The sequence below is a fragment of the Lycorma delicatula genome, chromosome 5 (genome assembly GCF_047948215.1).
Source record: "Lycorma delicatula isolate Av1 chromosome 5, ASM4794821v1, whole genome shotgun sequence".
In the NCBI taxonomy this organism is placed as follows: domain Eukaryota; kingdom Metazoa; phylum Arthropoda; class Insecta; order Hemiptera; family Fulgoridae; genus Lycorma; species Lycorma delicatula.
In genome coordinates this window covers 175,295,193-175,317,013 of record NC_134459.1, presented here as the reverse complement: position 1 = coordinate 175,317,013, position 21,821 = coordinate 175,295,193, and the positions used below count along the sequence as shown (strand labels likewise).

Genomic DNA, 21,821 nt, shown 5'->3' with positions numbered 1-21,821 from the left:
AAAATTTAAATTAAATTAAAAAAAATTATATTAATGTAAAAATATGATGTCAAGGCGTTAAATAAATTAAAATAAAAAATTAAAATTAAAATCAAATAAAAATAATTTTAAGTAAACCAGATTATTCATATTGTCCATTTAACTGAACTTACTTTACTATACTGATTGAAATATATTAAATTATACATCACTATCAAAATAGACGGTGGTGCCATCTACTGCAGCTTTCAAAATACTGTCATCCTAATATTCTGTCTGATAGTTGATCATATTAAATTTATTTTTATTTTATTTTAAATTTAAATGTAATTTTTATACTATTTTGATAGTGATGTATCATTTAAAATATTTTAATCAGTGTAGTGAAGTAAGTTCAATTAAATGACAACATGCATAATTGTTTTACTTAAAATTATTTTTATTTGATCTAAATTTAAATTTTAAATTTTAATTGATTTTATGTTTTGACATCATATTTTTACATATATATTTATATATTAATTACTTTCTTGATGGGAAAATAGATATTTAAAATTGTTAATCTTGGATATTTAATTTTTATTTTTAATTTATATTATTAAAAATAATATTAATTTCTGATTTTTTTTAGAATCAGCAGATTAATCAGGCTTGTAATTATAATCGTGCCCGTTCAATGCCTTCATTAAATCGAATATCAGGTAAGTAGGATTAAATAAAAAATAAATAATTTTTTCCAATAATTCATCGAATAATATATCTCCAACTTGTAAAATGAAGTATAATTTAACTTTGTAATATACTTGTTTACGTATATTTTCATTCATATGCGATCTCATATTTACATGTTACAAATTACAGGTTATTTCCTTCACTTTTTTATAAGATCACCGAGTTTACTGCTATTTTTCAAAATACAAAAGCATAATAGAATTTTACAGAACGATTAAATTTTAATGAGAAATTTTAGGTTGATGATTATTTATTATTTCATTTATGTTAGGCCACAAAAAAAAACAGTGCAACACTAAAGTTCATTTTCCACATTAACAAGTTTTGATCTTTTTTTTATTTTATGTGTGTTAATGCCAAAAATTCAAATTCACATAAATGCGATATCGAAAATTGTAGTAAAATTACTAAAGCTCTGCCTGATACAGCTGAGAAATGTTTTTGAAGTGATATCCTAAAACATCAATAGACATTTCAGAATTTTTTAATTTCCTGTTTCTATCTGCTGATAAAGAGATGAGTTCCTTTTCTTCATTCAGTGTCAAATCAAAAATTGTTCCATTATTTCTTATGAATGGATTCCTTATCCGATCATATTTTTCTAGTTGCCGTGTAGGAAAATATTTCTCCACTTGTTCTACTAATACCGTCAAATGTTCGACTACTGTTGATTCTATCTTGTTACAACAATGTTTTGGGACATTTTCAAATCATCTAATTTCTTTTTAGCTTTAATTTTCCAGAGTAAGTGCTTTTTTTGGAATCCTAATAATTTATCAGTTGAATTTCATTTGGTCCCAGCATACTTGTATAGAGACTATTCAAAATTTTAAATATATCTGACAAGTATGCTAATTTAGCATACCATATTTTTTTTTATTTATTTATTTTTTTTTTTTTAATAAATTCACAAAAAGGAAAATCTTCTTGTTCAATAAAAGCTTTGGATTCATTTTTCATTTCAAGTACTTGTAATAAAAATTTTCCTTTGCATAACCATCTAACCTCAGTATGCAATAATAAAAATCTGTGTTTAGATTCTATAGCTTGGCACTTTTATGTGAATAGATGACTTTTTAATGGTCTTGACTTTATAAAATTAACCATATTAATTGTTTGATTAAGAATTATTCTCAAATCATCTAGTAAAGCATTTGTCATAAGGGTTTCTCAAGTCAAAAACAATGGGTAAATAGAATATTTGAATTTTGCTCTTTTACAATCGGTACAAATATTTTTATTGAACCAGTCATACACAGAGCACCATCTGTGCAAATTCCAGCAGAACAAATTCCATTAAATACTTATTTGCTGAAAGTATTAATATATTACACAACAAATATCTTGTCCTGTGATTTTTTGTCTTCAGTCATTTGACTGGTTTGATGCATTTCTCCAAGATTCCCTATCTACTGCTAAACATTTCATTTCGGTATACCCCCTAGATCCTACATCCCTAACAATTTGTTTTACATATTACAAACGTTGCCAGCATACACAATTTTTTCCTTCTACCTTCCCTCCAATATTAAAGCAACTATTCCAGGATGCCTTAATATGGGACCTATAAGTTTGTCTCTTCTTGTAATTACAGTTTTTCAAATGCTTCTTTCTTCATCAATTTGCCGCAACACCTCTTCATTTGTCACTTTATCCACTCATCTGGTTTTTAATATTCTCCTATAGCACCGCATTACAAAAGCTTCTAATCTTTTCTTCTCAGATACTCCGATCGTCCAAGTTTCACTTCCATATAAAGTGACAATACAAACATATACCTCCAAAAAATTTTTCCTAACGTTTAAATTGATTTTTGATGTAAACAAATTATATTTCTGACTAAAGGTTCATTTCGTCTGTGCTATTCAGCATTTTATATTACTACTGCTTCGTCCAGCTTTAGTAATTCTACATCCCAAATGACAAAATTCTTCTACCTCCATAATTTTTTCTCTTTCTATTTTTACATTCAGTGGTCCATCTTCATTATTTCTACTACATTTCATTACTTTCGTTTTGTTCGTGTGTATTTTCATGCAGTAGTTCTTGTGTAGGGCTTCATCCATATTGTTCATTGTTCCTCCTAAATCTTTTTTACTCTCATCTAGAATTACTATATCACCAGCCTATTATCAAATGCCTTTTCTAAGTCTATAAATGCCAAGTATGTTCGTTCGCTTTTCTTTAATCTTCCTTCTACTATTAATCTGAGCGCTAAAATTGCTTCCCTTGTCCGTATACTTTTCCTGAAACCAAATTGGTCTTCTCCTAACACTTCTTCCACTCTCCTCTGTATTCTTCTGTATGGAATTCTAGTTAAAATTTTTGATGCATGACTAGTTAAGCTAATTGTTTTGTATTCTTCACATTTATCTGCTCCTGCTTTCTTTGATATCATGACTATATCACTCTTTTTGAAGTCTGATGGAACTTCCCCTTTTTCGTAAATATTAAACACCAGTTTGCATAATCTATCTATCACTTCCTCACCTGCACTGCGCAGTAATTCTGCAGATATTCTGTCTATTCCAGGAGCCTTTCTGCCATTCAAATCTTTTAATGCTCTGTTAAATTCAGATCTCAGTATTGTTTTTCCCCTTTCATCCTCTTTGACTTCCTGTTCTTCCTGTATAACACCATTTTTTAATTCATTTCCTCCATATAACTCTTCAATATATTTCACCCACCTATCGACCTTTCCTTTCATATTATAAATTGGTGTACCATCCGTGTTTAACACATACTAGATTTTAATTTATGTACCACAAAATTTTCCTTAACTTTCCTGCATGCTCCGTCTATTTTACCAATGTTCATTTCTTTTTCTACTTCTGACCACTTTTCTTTAATCCACTCTTCTTTCAATAGTTTGCACTTCCTGTTTATAATATTTCTTAATTGTGGATAGTTCCTTTTACTTTCTTCATCACTAGCATTCTTATATTTTCTGCGTTTATCCATCAGCTGCAATATATCCTCTGACATCCAAGGTTTTCTACCAGTTCTCTTTGTTTCGCCTATGTTCGCTTCTGCTGATTTAAGAATTTCCTTTGTAACATTCTCCCATTCTTCTTCCACATTTTCTACCTTATGTTTTTTACTCAGACCCCTTGCGATGTCCTCCTCAAAAATCTTCTTTACTTCCTCTTCCTCAAGCTTCTCTAAATTCCACTGATTCATCTGACCCCTTTTCTTCAGGTTTGTAAACCCCAGTATATACTTCATTATCACTAAATTATGGTTGCTATCAATGTCTGCTCCAGGGTAAGCTTTGCAGACGACGAGTTGATTTCAAAATTTTTGCTTAACCATGCTATAATCTATCTGATACCTTGCAGAATCACCTGGTTTTTTCCATTTGTTTATTCTTCTATTATGAATTTTAAACTGGGTGTTGGCAGTTATTAAATTGTGCTTCATGCAAAACTCTTTAAGTCGGTCCCCTCTTTCATTCCTTTTGCCTAGCCCATATTCACCCACAATATTTCCTTCCTTCCCTTTTCCAATGCTTGCATTCCTATCTCCAACTATTATTAAATTTTCATACCCTTTCATGTGTTTGATTGCTTTGTCAATTTCTTCGTACACACACTCTACTTCATCATCAACATGGGCACTTGTAGGCATATAGATGTTAACAATCGTTGTCAGCTTAGGTTTTGATTTAATCCTTATTACAATGATTCTGTTGCTATGCATTTTGAAATATTCTACTCTCTTTCCTACCTTCTTGTTCATTACAAAACCTATTCCTGCCTGCCCTTTATTTGAAGGTGAGTTAATTATTTTAAAATCACCTGATCAAAAGTCATTTTCCTCTTCCCACCGAACCTCTCTAATTCCCAGTTTAGAAAAATTTGGCTTGTATTGATAATAATTTTTTAACATAATTTTTATCTTTTGTTATAGGATTTGTTTAATATTAAAATAAAATTTTAATTTACTTATAACCATTGTACTGCTTGATTATGTTTTTTCACATGAAACCCAAAGAAGAATAGGTTGACTTTCTTGTCTAGTCCACATGAACCCAAAGTTCAAATAATCTTCGATGTATTCTAGATTTAAATGTAAATGTCATCTAGATTTACTTTTTCTGTTTTTCATTTGTTGTATTTTCTTTGTCGTCACCTTTTTTTAATTACAAATTTGTCCATCTTAAAGAAATAGTATTTCATAAAATACAAATATATAAATATTAAGTCCGAAATGAGAATAAAACTATGAATAGGTGAATATACTTTAAATCATAATAAATCCAAAAAGGCAAGGTTGAAAAAACACTGATATTGAAAACGGAACGAACGCAGAATGAGAACCGGTTGTATTTATAAAAACAAATAAACTAGTGTGCACATCGATGATTGGTGGCCTCTTTCAATATGCAATGCATTCCACAGATAATAAACGCTGCTGTTGCCACTTTGAAGCACCAGCCAGTCAGATTGTTCAGCTTTGTCGCCATCTATATTTTTCACAGCACACTAATGTGCCACAGTACAGTGATAGAGAATCACTGGTCTGTATCAAAAAATGAAATAAATTATACAAGTTCTACTCAGATAAATGACATCTTAGTATGTTAACAATGAAAGATCTGAATCTGCACATAACAAAATGTATTATACATCATACAGTTTAAAACTTCTAGGTTAGAAATTTCTAATGATGGAAGGTAGATGAACATTTTTGTTATTAAAAAAAAAAATCTTTTACCTTTATTATATGATTTTTCACACTAACCGTTTTTTTTTCTCTTTTTTTTCACTGAGTAATAAGTAGTTGTTTAGTAAATCTTTATATACAAGGCCATTTAAACCTTTTTAGAAAAATAAAATTATAAAAGACTAAGTTAAGGGTATAAAGTATTAAGGGAGAATTAAAAGGAGTAAAAGTATTCTTTATTAATGTAATCTTAAGGCATTCTAAGTTGGAAACCTGAAAAGAATATCTTTAGATTGACATTCTTGGACCAGATTATACTATGAGGAAATGTTACACAGGATTAAAGAAATCCTGTAATTTTAAAGAAAATTACAGGATTTCTTTAAAAATCCTGTAATTTTTCTTTAAAAATTTTAAAGAAAATTTTTTAATTTTCTTATTTTCTTTAAAGAAGAAAATTTGAAGAAATTTTCTTATTTAAAGAAATAAGAAAATTTGAAGGAGAAAAATGAACCTATAAAATATTTTTAATTTTATGTACAACAGATTTAAGAATAAAATATTCCATTTACAAATTTCCTTATACCTGTTATACCTTAAAATTATATCCTTCCACATGCTCACCAGCTATGACAATGCATTTTTAAAACCTCTTGCTGAAGTTTTTTACAATTCCTGCACCATTTCACAGTAATATTTGTAATATCTTCTCTATTGCTCCTTTTATGCTCATCAGTTCTAGATTTAGTGTTGTAAACCTTACTTTTTTGAAACTGAGGGGACCAATCAAATCTTCTTTACTGATTAGTTAAAAATGTTTCAATCATACTGACTCTAGAGCTGTAGTATCAGTTGTTGCGCATCCATTATCATTTTCAAAGAAATATGATCTCTCCTGATATAATCAGTCTCCCGGGGATGAGACAGCGTATCAAACACTAAATTTTCTGTATAAAGGTTTTGTGGAAGTGGGTTTGCATTTTCTACACGTAGTATTGGAAATTTTTTGTATTTATGAAAACAAGTTTAATAAAATTTTTCTCCATATGATATCCATAAATCGGGAAAAATATTTTGGTCATTTTCAATTTAAATTTTGTATGATTTCTCCAGTCCAGAAATATCAATTCTTGAAGAAATTGGAATTTGTGTGTGTAAAAACTTTTAACAATATTCATTGTAGATTTGTATCCAATTTGTTAACTGATCTTGAATGACTTTGGGTTGATCATGTTCGACTCTGCAACTCTTAACAGCTTCAACATTTACAGGTGCACAAACTATTTTCACCCTACAACTAGGTTTTTCTTTCTGCCAAGTATGTTTCTTCGAACTTTCTAATACCTTTCAGATGCTTATTGCATGAACAGGAGAAACAAGATCATGATGACAAAAATTAAAGTATTGGCAAAACCTCCTACAAATAGCTTGGGAACAGCCACCGCTTAGGTTTCAGTTTAAATCCACTATATGACTCTAACAATATACATGATCCTGGTACTCCATGCCAGTTAATGGTAATAATACAGCTCTACAATGGTACATGCTTACACAAACTGCAGTCTTGCCGATATCGCAAAGAAATATTTTCCATTTCTTTGGCCCACTCTGTATTAGTAAACAAAAAGGGTTATCCAAAGGAGTTGATGTCTAGAATACAAATCTATTTGAAAATACTTGGAGTAGTGTCAGAACTTTCTAAGTATGAGATTTTCTTGTAATATCAAATATGTGCATTAAAGTGTCTTCATTTTTGTACATTGTGATTCAAAACTCCTGTTACCTAATTTTTAATGTCTGATAATTTTTTTTCTAATAAAGAGAGATTTTTGTTTGTGATGTGGGTAGTAGCATCTGTGATAATAGTTTGTTTTTTTTTTAATTATTAATTGTGTAATGAAGTTAATTAGATTTTTTTTTTTAATTTTTAGCATGGGACATTAGTCGTGCAGAAGATAATGAATTGAGTATATCAGTTCCTGGTTTCCTACTCAGAGGTGCTGGTAGAAATACACATTTCGTTTACGAAGTTCGAATCCATGTCGAAAGTGAAATATATACAATTTTAAGAAGGTATAGAAGATTTAGAGAACTTCATCTTACAATGAAGCACAAATATAAAGATCCTGTAAGTAAAATTTTTACTCACTAATAACTTTTAATTCATCACAAATCAAATTACAAACTTACTAATAAAACTTACAATTGTAAATAGATAGCTGCAATTTCATTCTTTAATAAAAAAAAAAAAATAGTGCAACCATGAATAAATGTCTGTTCTCACTTCTAAATGTAAAACCCAGAATGTTCTTGGTTGGTCCTTTGTTCTTCGTATTATTAATTAATTCTAAGGATATCAGGATCTCAGATTATTCATTGCTGTCCTTTTCACTGAATGCTGAATCTAGATCAGAAGATAATTACCGAACAGGGTTAAAAAATTCTTCATTAGCAGTTCAAAAAAATTGTTTACTTAATGGATTGCAGCTAGTTGAGTTTAGATGAGGGTAGAACCATTGTAATGTATTCTTAGGTTAAATATAATATTTTTAATCGCGTAGACAGTATTCCCATTAATAATAATAATATTTCTGTTGCCCAAAATGTAATATTTTTTAGTGTCTTGTTAAATGATAAATTTCTTGTGATCAAGTTGATTTTATTTGCAACAAGATAAATTGTATTATTACTTTTAAAAGCATCTTAATCAATCACTAAGCTTGATTCATGTGTGTGTGCATGCACGCGCACATGTGTGTAAAAGATATTAATGCTTTGTTGTTGAACATACATGTATTAAACTCTTTTACCTTTGTCTCTGTACCATTACCTCTCTGAAATCAGAAAACTATGATAATTAGAATTTATAGCTTTGTGAATTTTAGGAATATTGAATGGTCACAGTTTTTTGTGTAAAATATTCTTGTGCGTGTAAAATTTCAGTCGGGTAAAACAAGTTCAAATCATAGGAAAGTAATATAACAATCGGATTAGTCACTATAATCAGCAATGTTGAGCAAGATATGTATTTGCAGTTTTACTATATGTAATTATGTGTTTGATGTAGTTATTATAAAATTTTAAGTATTTAAAGTATATTGGCAGACAGTAAGACAGCGTAAAAGGAATTAAAACAAAAAGTGCAGAAAGTAAAGGGTTTTTAGAGAGAATTGTGAATCGAGGAGGTACAGAAGAAAGTATAAGCAGGTTCTAAATAAAAACTATTTTGTCCCAGTGTCAATGTTTAGAGCTGAAGCGTGGCTTTGAAGGATCTTTCTTCCTAAACCAATGTAAATTTTGTGTAAAATACAAGGCAAGTTTATGAAGTAAGATCCATTTTGAAATAAAAACAAAATTGAAAAATATGAACAAACTTTTATTACTTACGCATAAATACTACATTTATTTATTACATTTCAGAAGCTGCCTTCAAGTTCAACACATTTTTTATAGCTAGCTTCTTTTTACCCTCTTCAAGAAATCCCATCACCGGCTAGCATTCCATGTCATTTATTTTTTATAGCTCTTCTAAGATATTTTAATATTTCACAAATACATATTCACAGAAGTTTCAGTATCAGTGTAAGTAAATTCAATAAGAAAGACACCCATCTGATATACAATTTTTTATATTCAAATTGTAAAACATCAAAAATGATTGTAACACAATGAAGTTTTCTCAAAATTTTTTTCAGTTTTTTTTGTCAAATCATTTGTTATCATGAACAGTCGGTTGCTATGTTCTTCATACTAATTTTCATTCATCTTATAAACTTCACAAAATTTTCTCTGAATTTCAGTCACAGATTTGTTTTTTGCCATCAAAAATTAGATTACTCCTAATATTTCACATTTGCCAGGATCATATACAGCGCTCATTAAATATGGATAAATGTAAATAACTAACAACAAAATGACTAAACTGTTGTTGCTAACATCTGACTGTCGATTTAAATAACTGAGCTGTGCAAGCGCCATCAGTTTATGTATATAGGAATCAAATTCAAAACCGATCTTACTTTAAAGACTCGCCTTTTTCAATAGAAAAACAAGAAAGGTTACTTTTAAAGAAAGATGCCAATTTGAAAAAATTGATGGGAAAGGATTAAGGTAAGGTAGGTTGCAGTAGTTTGAGCATATATATAAAAAATAAAAAAAGGATCATTAGATTATTGCAATTAGAGGTGGTAGGAAAGATACCAAGGGGTAGATCCAGTAAATTGTGGGTTTGAGATGATATCAGCAGAAACTTAGAGGTTGTGAAGAAAGCTTGTTGGAAGGAGAGGACTCTGTGAAGATTACTGATGAAGTTAACTAAAATACTTGAGGACAGAAAAATAAAAAAACGTAAGACAGGCGTGAGTATGTTAAAATAAGTAAAACATTTTACTGCGCATTTCTGAATATCAACCTTCTTAAATAATTATTTTCAGAAGAGATCAACCAGTGGTGAAAAATCTTTAGCCATCTTTTTGAAAAATTCATTACTTCAGGGTGTGGTTTATCATCTTCTTCCCTTCTCATCAAAATACTTTTGTTTTAATAATTACATTTTCAGATATTGCAGAAATATCAGGTTATTAGTGGATACAGTTTACAGTGTTACCTGAGATAAAGTAACTGAGGATTTGGATTGTAAAATTTGAGTATGTAAAAATCTCCTCCTTTACTCATAACGAAGCCATATATAATTATATATTGAACTTTGTTTACATTTGTTAGGTTTTAAGTCCATCAACTTCCCCTTTGTGAAATCATATGTGTAAAGTGTTTTTAATGCTAAGAATGTGAATATAGCAAAATTCAATGACCTACTTGTGAAGTGTGTAATAAGATGTGATGAATGATAGCACGGCTAGAAGATGGATTTGAATGTTTAATTTTAATTATTCACTATCATTAAATTAATTCAATCTTAAAGTACAAAGTGAATCGCTATCTCTGGTGAATGATTACTTGAGGTGTAGAGTTGACCAAACAAGTTCATATAGACTGATATTTCATTATCTTTATGTTCTTGGAGTCGGTAGAAACTGTTGTAAATCATTTGAATTTTAGATAAGTATATGCATGTCAGGTACCCTAGAAATTAACAGAGCATAAGAACAAATTTTCCATCAATGCTGATGTATTAATGCAAAGAAGAGTAGATAAAACACTGAGTTATGTTTTTATAGAAGTGAAATTTTGGTAGAAATTAACATCTGGTTCTTACCATTTGAAAAGCACAATTTTGTTTGTAAAGTAACCGATGATGTAAACGGTTATTTTACATCGATGATTTACAAAGGTTGTGTTGCACTTTAAGTATCACAATAATGATGGAGAAAATGTTGAAAAATAGTTCAAAGTTTGTAGAATTAAATTATTATTTGCCATTCTTTTAAGCTTAACAGAACTTACCTTCTAATCGATCATAAACATAAGGACTTCTCTAAAGTTTATTTACAATGAGTTGATAAAAAAGATAATTACAGAGGAAAAGTTTTTTTTTAAATTAATATGTATATAACTACATTACTTCTCCATATAGTTGCCTTCCTCATTTAGGTTCTTAAATCTCGACACCAGTTTTTGCTAACTCTTTGAAGATCTCTGCTATTAGACATATCCAGTCAACTCGTGGATTAACCCCGATCATGAGATCATCATTCATTTCAAACCGGGTCAGACCATCTTCATCTTTAGGTAGAGATGACAGTAAGAGAGCTTGGCACCAAGTCAAATATGTAGGAAGATATTAAAAGATCTCCCATTTTAACTGCTCAAGCAAAGCTGTTGTGAAACATGCATCTCAGTAAGTCGTATGTTCTTCCACTTATAATAAACTAATTTTTCCATTCAGTTTGCAGTTGGCAAGAACAATATTGTTTTAATATTAAACATTATTTTCCTGATATTAACAGAATGGAGAGTTGGGTATATAATGAGGAAATAAATTGTTAGTGACTACTATAAATGACTACATTCCTTTGGTGCTAGTTCATTTTTAACACTCTCCAAAAAATTAAGTGAATAAAAATTAACTTAGTATAATTTATTTCAAGTTGGACATTTTAGAATTGTTTCAGAAAGGCACAAAAGTAATTGCTATTAAAGAAAGTAATTCTAGTTATATTCTAAAAATATTGTATTTTCTTCCTTAGAAAGAAATGGTGATTCTCATTCATTAAGAATGATTTCAGTAGCTGTAAACATTTTTGTAAGTTCCACTACCTAATCCCAAAAAAACAAGCAAAAAATTATAAGATAAAAAAAGCTTATTTCAGCCAGATTCTTTATTTTTTCTAGTTTTGATAAATGTTATTTTAAATTTGTTGAATATCAGTAATTTGTAATTGTTTATTCATAACTTCTCATACTTTGTTCTAGGTTGCAAAGTTGTCTTTTCCGCCTAGAAGAATATTTCCTTGGCATACAGATGCTGAATGGGTAGCAAAAGAGAGAAGACCACAATTAGAATTGTATTTACAAAGGCTATTAAAAACCTGTTCAGAAATAGAATCATGTCCTTTGTATAATTGTACTACAAAGGCAGCATTACATCAGTTTTCACCGTTTTTTAAACGTGGTATGTTTGAAACCGGAAAATTTGGTACTGCATAATTTATTTTTCATTCATTCTATTATGATTTTTTTTTCAAATCATAAAAATGACAAGGCTGTGAATTTTTGTGTAAATAAATAGTTACAATTACTGTATTATTTAATAATTACCATGTTTGTTATAATAATAAACTATTTTTTAATTACTTTAAATGGCATCAAGCATTTATGTTCATTAACACACAATAGAATCTATGACTATTATTAATAGGTACAATAGAATCCAGTTTTCCATCCTTTTATTATTACTATTAGAAAAAAGCTATTTTTCACTTATAATTTACTCTATTGTAACATGAATCTTCTCCAGGTTTGAAAAAATAGATTACCTTGTGAAATATTGTCACTTAGGAAAACAATTTAGGGAAAATATCATGGAATGTTGGACAAAACAAGTTAATTCCCTACAGTGTTTTAATTATAAATTGAATAAAAACATAGTTTGAGTGTAATATTAGGTGTAGCAGGAACTTGATTGCAGCGGGCGTGGTTTTATTACAATCATAATGCTACACTACCAGTTGCTCTTTCCACCTTATAGTGCAGTTATATTTTAGTAATTTAATGTTTACTATTTTAGGGAAAAAACTTATGCAATTCCCAAATATTATGTCAAAATTAAAGCGATTCATTGTTTGTATATTTATATTCTGACATCCTGCGGTAGGCTGAACGATTTATAATTTATTCAGATAATACAATATCCAATGTTCTTGAGAAGGTTCCTTCAGGAAACCGAACCTGTTCCTCAGATGCTTATTTGCTTTCTAGAGGAAAAACAATTTTTGTATTAGTATATGGATTTGTCAGTGAAAGGTTACTAATAAATAATGTCTGCTACCATCCTGACAAGAAATGCGTTGATTTCTTGAGGAAATTAGAAAAAGATGGACTATACTTGTTACAGTAATCTCATCAAAACAGTTGTCTGTAGACGTGTTTGAGAACTTAAAGTAAGTTTCAAACGAAAACTGTAAATAATAAGAAAGTACATAATGAAGTGAGAGGATCTTCAATTGCAATATTTATTTCTAAAACATATTACTTAAAAAATAAAAATCATTGCATTATTTGGGATCCACTTTTAGTTAATTTACTGTAAATTTACCTTTACTTTGAGAATACTCTGAGTAAATCAGAAATGAGACTTATCTATTTGTGTAAATTTATAATTAATTAAAGCAGGTATGAAAAATTTGTAAAAAAACATATCCTTTATTCATTAGATGACAGTAAGCGTTTATAATTCAGAATGTCATTTCATAATTTCTGGTCGATTTGAACTGCAGCCAGACTTTACAGTCTTTGTATGCTACAAAATGCCCTTGCTTCAAACCTACTTGGTGAAATATTAAAAAAAAACTGTAGTTAATTTAGTAAGTGAATTATATAAATTTTGCAGTTCCCTTATCCAAGGAAGTGTAAAATTATCAAAATGTCAACACTTATAGTATTAAAATACAATGTAATAAATATAATTTTTTTTTTACTCTTTTATTAACTGACACTTAACAATATTCTAAAAGTATTAAATAGCAGACTAACCACTTTATGCGGCTTGTTATTAAAGTAAGGTTTGTTTGGAATTTGCTTGCCACCTATATACGTGATGTAAAGAGATAGCACTTGCATAGCTCTTTACATAGTTTCAGTCAATAGTCAGCTGTTAGCAACAATAGTTTTTTAGCCATTTTGTAGTTGGTTTTTCTTATTCATCCATTTTAATGAGTTCTATAATTCATGTTCCTTTTTTTTAACCTCCGATTCCACAGTTAAGCATTACTTCAGAGGAGGAGATGAATGATTTGTAGCGTGTGTGAAAATGCCATGCCTGACCAGGATTCGAACCCGGGACCTCTGGATGAAAGGCCGAGACGCTAATACTCGCCGGCATAATTCATGATCCTGGCAAGTATGAAGTATAAGAAATAATCCAATTTTTGATGGCAAAATTCAATTTTGCGGCTGAAATTCACAGAGAAATTTGTGATGTTTACTGGTCAAGTACTGTGAGTGAGATTGGTACTGTTTTTTGAGAATGGTGAACAAACATTCATGTTGAAGAACATGAATGTTCTTAATTTTACTAATTTTTATCGGTGATAAAAGATCACGAAAATTAAAAAAAAATTCAAGAAAACTGGTGCTTCACCATATCACAATATTCTCTGATATTTTCTTTTCCTTTTGACATTTCCCCACTTATTGCATCCATCTATGAGTTTTTAACAGTTTGATTGCTGTAGGAGTTTTTAGAGATCTTGATGTTTTATGACCATCCTCTAACCAAAAAATACAATTTTAGCATTGAAAACTTCCAAAAGGAAGGATGTATTCATACCTATTATATAGTATTCATAACTCATCGGTCCTGTATCTCAAAATTTTACTCAAAGGGTAGGTAAATTTTTTTATTTAATTTAATGTTAATATACTTAACAGATGGTATTTGGTCTTATTCAAATCTCCACAAAGGAGTGGGGGCAAAAAACACTATTCATTTCTTCAGACTGGATTATTTTTCATGTATCATAAAAATTTCCCTATTTATCGTGTAAAATAGGTGAAATATTTTGTAAAAATACATGATTTTATTTTGAATGATTGATTTGTGATCATTCAGCTTGAATTTTGAAGATAATTTGGTCTTCATCATAATTATCCTGTTCCACCAGTCCTCCTTCCTATTAAGATTTTGAAGCTACTGATTATACAATAAAAAAGAAACTTAGCGATATAAATCAGTACAAGGCTATTGAACAGAGTTCACATCAAACTATGTTACTCAGACAGTCTAAACCTAGTACCTGACAGATTTTATATAAGAAGCTACACCTTTTCCATCCCCATAAAATTCAAGAGACTAATACACTACATCGTCAAGACTTTGAAATTTTTACCGATGTTTTTGTGGTTTATTAATGAAAAACAAGAATTGACGAACAACTTGGTGTGTGATAAGGCTCATTTTCATTACCTAAGTGTTAATAAACAAATCTTCTGTTAATGATCTCCCACATAAGCCACAGCACTTCAACAGAAACCACTTTACAATTTTGAAGTTGTGTTGCCCAATTTCTTCCTTGGTTATTATTAAACATTTATGATGCAGAAAGTTCACCAGTGCGTATTACGTGTTATCTATTAGACCCTGATGTCAGTAAATAAATAATAATCCAGTAAATAATGATTATTTTTTTCAACAAGATGGAATTGTATTACACAAGTTACAACATAGGTTTATAGAATTTCTTGTTAGGTATTCCTGAAATGAAAGTATTACATGACCAGCTAGGTACCTGATCTTTCAGTGTCCATTTTCTTCTGTTAGTGTTGTTTAGAAAATCAAGTATTCACTGCATCATCACTTCACACAATCAGGTGTTAAAACAACGATAGCTGCTAGAAGTTAATTCTTTTAGAAATGTTACAAACAGTGACAGGTGAGCTACAGAACAAACTTTAACACATTGAGCTCCACAGCTGCCAACTGGCACTACTTAGCTCAGGATTGTTGGTGCTATATGGCAACCCATGCGTAAGTCATATGGAATGCACTTTACTTATGCTGGCCTTTCAGTTCACCTGTTAACCTTTATGGAAGGTGGTTAACCTTTATAGAAGAGAAAAAGAATGATTTAATGTTAAAAAGGAATTATCAGCAGAAGAACTGACATATTTTAAAAAATGAGAGTAAGAGCAGTAAATTTAGTGGTGAAAGTGACTGAATACAAAAATCTTACTGTTATTCAGCTGTGCAAACTATACCCACAGAAACTGAAACCGGTGATAACTGAAAATGACATCGGTATAAATACACCTGCAACAAAAACTACTTGACGTACAACAAATATGAAAGTGGCAAGTAATGTAAAAAAAATTGATTTTGTTGAAAATCCTGGTCTTTGTATTTCTGTTCCAATTGATGGTAAGCCGATTAACTATTTTCAAGTAATAAGTGATAAGTGTTGACTGAATGAATGAATAATTACGCAGAAATCTTAGAACAAAAATTGATCACCCTAAATCTTGTTTAACATGGCAACCTGTAACAAAAGACAAGTTTTGTGTGTTTCCAGGACTTCTTTTAAACATGGGGAACATTAAATTAAACAGAATAAAAGCTTATTGGTGTACCCATTGCTTTAATATACCGGCTATACATAATTGTATGAGCCGGAATAGATTTATAGAAATGAGAGCTTTTCATTTCTGTAATGATGAAAAAGCAGCAGGTAATCGTATTCATAAGATACAACCTTTAATTTTTTTTAATGAAAAATTGGCTAATTTGTACTATCTTAAAAAATAATTATGTATAGACAAGTCTATGGTGTTGCAGCATGGACGCCTAATTTTGTGACAGTATAGTAAGAATAAAAAACATAAATGCGGGATTAAAAATGTATTACACATGTAATATTTTAAAACTAATAATAATTTTCATAATAAAAGAATTATACTCCACATAAATTAACAGTGATTACCAAGTTAACCATTAAATCTATCGGTGCAAAGAGGTGTTGTACACATTTTTGGCTTGATAAGTGACATTAGAATAAAAATGTTACTAAATTTCCCTGTTTTATCCAAATTATTATTACAACTAAAAAAAAATAAGTCTGTTTTTTTGAAAAATTTTATCAGATGGAGCGGCACTTTACTGTTAAACAAAACAAGATGGTGGTCATCTGGAGGATGTTAATCTTAAGCATGAGAATGTGCAAATTAAATTTAAGGGATTTTATACACAAAATTTGTTCATCTGTTTAAAAATGAAATAAAATAATTTTTACTGTTTGTTGTATGGATATTAGATGCCATAAATATAAAGGTTGTTGTGAATTACCTTACCCAAGCCTAAGTCACTCCAAAAATAGTACAGAAATTACAAACAATATGAACAATCCATGTCAGGGTTGCTAAAGAGAGTGTAGAATATGTGCTTTCCTGCTGGCTTTTCATAGAATTGGAACACACTTTTGCATATCAAGCCACTATAATACAAATGTCCTACAAGTCTTCACCATAATCTGCCTGTACAATGAACATCATTATTTCAAGAGAAAACAACCTGGAGGTCCAAGGTTCAAAATACAGTTGGGCGTGGAATTTTTCATACGCAAGAAAATTTCCATTTCATTTTCCCATGCGCAAGTTTTGACACTTAAGACGTTGGCTGCCGTGAGGATCACCGGGGATCTCACGTTAGTATAACTGGCAGGCCGTGAGATTCATGATGGTTCCTCAGTCACTGTTCAGTTTAGTTCATTATAAACGTTAGTCGGCCTGTTGTGAATGATTGTAATGTGTTGCACGGCACAGAGGAAATGTAACTGAATTTGTCTATCAATTGCTGCCATCTAGCAGATTTTTTTTATACTTGTAATAGCTGAAGAAAGTGGATAACGTTTCTAAGGTTATGTCCGTTTGTTTACAGTGTGTTGAATCGTTATAGTGCTTGCAATTTCGTATGTGTGTTTTATTTTGAACTGCAAGTAAGTGGTATATAGTACATAGACAATGGATCAGCCGGGAACTAGTGGCACCCGGCCTGAAAGAAAACGATCATCAACAAAACGGTTGTTGGCGGATCTAAAACGATTAGGATTCACAGTGTGATGTGGAAGATGAAGTTTCTCTATTTTCAGACTCGACAGAATCTTCAGAAAGAGAAACTGATGTTAAAATAGAAAGTACTTACCTGAAGACGTAAAAGGAAAAAAAAAAAAGAAACGCTGCAGAAAATAAAAAGCGGCGATATCGTAGGTAAGCAAAACAGCAAAGGTGTCGTTGTTGGGAAATGGAAGGGCATAAGGGAAGTTTATTTTCTTTCAATGAAACATACATTAGAAATGAGTGAAACTAAACGTTGTAACCAAAAAGGTGAAGTTATAATGAAGCCGTTGGCTATTCAGGACTACAACAAAGGGAAACAAGATGTTGACCTATCTGACCAAATGTCCAGCTAGTGTACTCCTCTACGGAAGACAATCCGGTGGTACCATAAGGTAGTGTTCGAATTGCTTTTGAGCACAGCCGTTGTGAATTCATGGATAATTTTTAAACATTTCCATTTGAAACAAATTGAAATCAACGAATTCAGAGAACAATTAGTCCTTGAATTGTTGGGCATCAATAAAGATGGAAATCCTGTGCAACAGCATGTAAACATACAACCATTACCTGATCAACATAAATTACTTACCACTACAGTTACAGACAACAATAACAGGAAGATTAGACGACGTAAAATGTGTTACGCAGAAGCATCTAAGAAAGGACGGGCTGTTGCTCAAAACTGTCAAACTTATTTCGACAAAGTGCATTGTATGTGACATATATATGTGCGTAAATTGTTTTATGTACAAACATAAGAAACAATCATTAAGTTCACCTTTGTAAACTTTCACCATTGTAAACAAAAATAAAATATTTGTGAATAGGTGATCTCACAGCCCTGTGATTATTTAGTATTGTCTAAGGGCCGTGAGGATCACCGGTAATTTCACATTTTTTTCAAAAATTTAGAGTTTTTCATTGTATTTATACCTATATATGTATAATATACATCACTATTAGTAATACTAACAGCATATCTTTCACGGCCCCTGGGGAATGTTTTTTGTTATACATTGTGGCAGCCAATGTGTTAAAAAGTAAATTAATCATCCAAAAAAGAGTAGTTCTGCTTTAATTTTTTTTTGGTCAGTCTTAGAAAAGAATGTAAAATATGGTGTAAAGCAACAAACCGATGTACTTTGTGAAAGATAATAAATTGTTTATACTCAGTAGTGGATATTGTGCATAATGTACTTAAATCGGGTCTATTCACCGATGTATCTTTTCAGGTTGCAATAATTACGGTATAAAAAAGTATTTTATTAAAACTAATTTTATTTTTTTTTGTACAAATTGACTTGCTTTTTTTTTTTTTGTCTTCAGTCATTTGACTGGTTTGATGCAGCTCTCCAAGATTCCCTATCTAGTGCTAGTCGTTTCATTTCAGTATACCCTCTACATCCTACATCCCCAACAATTTGTTTTACATACTACAAACGTGGCCTGCCTACACAATTTTTCCCTTCTACCTGTCCTTCCAATATTAAAGCGACTATTCCAGGATGCCTTAGTATGTGGCCTATAAGTCTGTCTCTTCTTTTAACTATATTCTTCCAAATGCTTCTTTCTTCATCTATTTGCCGCAATACCTCTTCATTTGTCACTTTATCCACCCATCTGATTTTTAACATTCTCCTATAGCACCACATTTCAAAAGCTTCTAATCTTTTCTTCTCAGATACTCCGATTGTCCAAGTTTCACTTCCATATAAAGCGACACTCCAAACATACACTTTCAAAAATCTTTTCCTGACATTTAAATTAATTTTTGATGTAAACAAATTATATTTCTTACTGAAGGCTCGTTTAGCTTGTGCTATTCGGCATTTTATATCGCTCCTGCTTCGTCCATCTTTAGTAATTTTACTTCCCAAATAACAAAATTCTTCTACCTCCATAATCTTTTCTCCTCCTATTTTCACATTCAGTGGTCCATCTTTGTTATTTCTACTACATTTCATTACTTTTGTTTTGTTCTTGTTTATTTTCATGCGATAGTTCTTGAGTAGGACTTCATCTATGCCGTTCATTGTTTCTTCTAAATCCTTTTTACTCTCGGCTAGAATTACTATATCATCAGCAAATCGTAGCATCATTATCTTTTCACCTTGTACTGTTACTCTGAATCTAAATTGTTCTTTAACATCATTAACTGCTAGTTCCATGTAAAGATTAAAAAGTAACGGAGATAGGGAACATCCTTGTCGGACTCCCTTTCTTATTAGGGCTTCTTTCTTATGTTCTTCAATTGTTATTGTTGCTGTTTGGTTCCTGTACATGTTAGCAATTGTTCTTCTATCTCTGTATTTGAACCCTAATTTTTTTAAAATGCTGAACATTTTATTCCAATCTACGTTATCGAAAGCCTTTTCTAGGTCTATAAACGCCAAGTATGTTGGTTTGTTTTTCTTTAATCTTCCTTCTACTATTAATCTGAGGCCTAAAATTGCTTCCCTTGTCCCTATACTTTTCCTGAAACCAAATTGGTCTTCTCCTAACACTTCTTCCACTCTCCTCTCAATTCTTCTGTACAAAATTCTAGTTAAGATTTTTGATGCATGACTAGTTAAACTAATTGTTCTGTATTCTTCACATTTATCTGCCCCTGCTTTCTTTGGTATCATAACTATAACACTTTTTTTGAAGTCTGACGGAAATTCCCCTTTTTCATAAATATTACACACCAGTTTGTATAATCTATCAATCGCTTCCTCACCTGCACTGCGCAGTAATTCTACAGGTATTCCGTCTATTCCAGGAGCCTTTCTGCCATTTAAATCTTTTAATGCTCTCTTAAATTCAGATCTCAGTATTGTTTCTCCCATTTCATCCTCCTCAACTTCCTCTTCTTCCTCTATAACACCATTTTCTAATTCATTTCCTCCGTATAACTCTTCAATATATTCCACCCATCTATCGACTTTACCTTTCGTATTATATATTGGTGTACCATCTTTGTTTAACACATTATTAGATTTTAATTTATGTACCCCAAAATTTTCCTTAACTTTCCTGTATGCTCCGTCAATTTTACCAATGTTCATTTCTCTTTCCACTTCTGAACACTTTTCTTTAATCCACTCTTCTTTCGCCAGTTTGCATTTCCTATTTATAGCATTTCTTAATTGCCGATAGTTCCTTTTACTTTCTTCATCATTAGCATTCTTATATTTTCTACGTTCATCCATCAGCTGCAATATATCGTCTGAAACCCAAGGTTTTCTACCAGTTCTCTTTATTCCGCCTAAGTTTGCTTCAGCTGATTTAAGAATTTCCTTTTTAACATTCTCCCATTCTTCTTCTACATTTTCTACCATATCTTTTTTACTCAGACCTCTTGCGATGTCCTCCTCAAAAATCTTCTTTACCTCCTCTTCCTCTTCCTCAAGCTTCTCTAAATTCCACCGATTCATCTGACAACTTTTCTTCAGGTTTTTAAACCCCAATCTACATTTCATTATCACCAAATTATGGTCGCTATCAATGTCTGCTCCAGGGTAAGTTTTGCAGTCAACGAGTTGATTTCTAAATCTTTGCTTAACCATGATATAATCTATCTGATACCTTCCAGTATCGCCTGGCTTTTTCCAAGTGTATATTCTTCTATTATGATTTTTAAATTGGGTGTTGGCAATTACTAAATTATACTTCGTGCAAAACTCTATAAGTCGGTCCCCTCTTTCATTCCTTTTGCCCAGCCCGTATTCACCCACTATATTTCCTTCCTTGCCTTTTCCAATGCTTGCATTCCAATCTCCAACTATTATTAAATTTTCATCTCCCTTTACGTGTTTAATTGCTTCATCAATCTCTTCGTATACACACTCTACCTCATCATCATCATGGGCGCTTGTAGGCATATAAACGTTAACAATCGTTGTCGGTTTAGGTTTTGATTTTATCCTTATTACAATGATTCTATCGCTATGCATTTTGAAATACTCCACTCTCCTCCCTATCTTCTTGTTCATCACGAAACCTACTCCTGCCTGCCCATTATTTGACGCTGAGTTAATTACTCTAAAATCACCTGACCAAAAGTCGCCTTCCTCTTCCCACCGAACCTCACTAATTCCTACTATATCCACATTCACCCTATCCATTTCCCTTTTTAAATTTTCTAGCCTACCAACCTTTTTTAAGCTTCTAACATTCCACGCTCCGACTCGTAGAATGTTATTTTTTAATTTTCTGGTGACCCCTTCCTTAGTAGTCCC

General features: G+C 31.0%; 1 protein-coding gene across 4 annotated transcripts in view; it reads left to right on the top strand.

Moving 5' to 3' along the window:
• The window catches only part of Klp98A (kinesin-like protein 98A), a 254,634-nt gene extending 242,494 nt beyond the window's left edge, over nt 1-12,140 (top strand). For all 4 annotated transcript variants that reach the window (XM_075367558.1, XM_075367559.1, XM_075367557.1 and 1 more), the window contains 3 exons: nt 611-680; nt 7,308-7,504; nt 11,749-12,140. In XM_075367558.1, the coding sequence (XP_075223673.1) occupies nt 611-680; nt 7,308-7,504; nt 11,749-11,982 (501 nt within the window). In that variant the 3' untranslated portion in view covers nt 11,983-12,140. The remainder of the gene's footprint in view (nt 1-610; nt 681-7,307; nt 7,505-11,748) is intronic.
• The last annotated feature ends 9,681 nt before the right edge of the window (nt 12,141-21,821 follow it).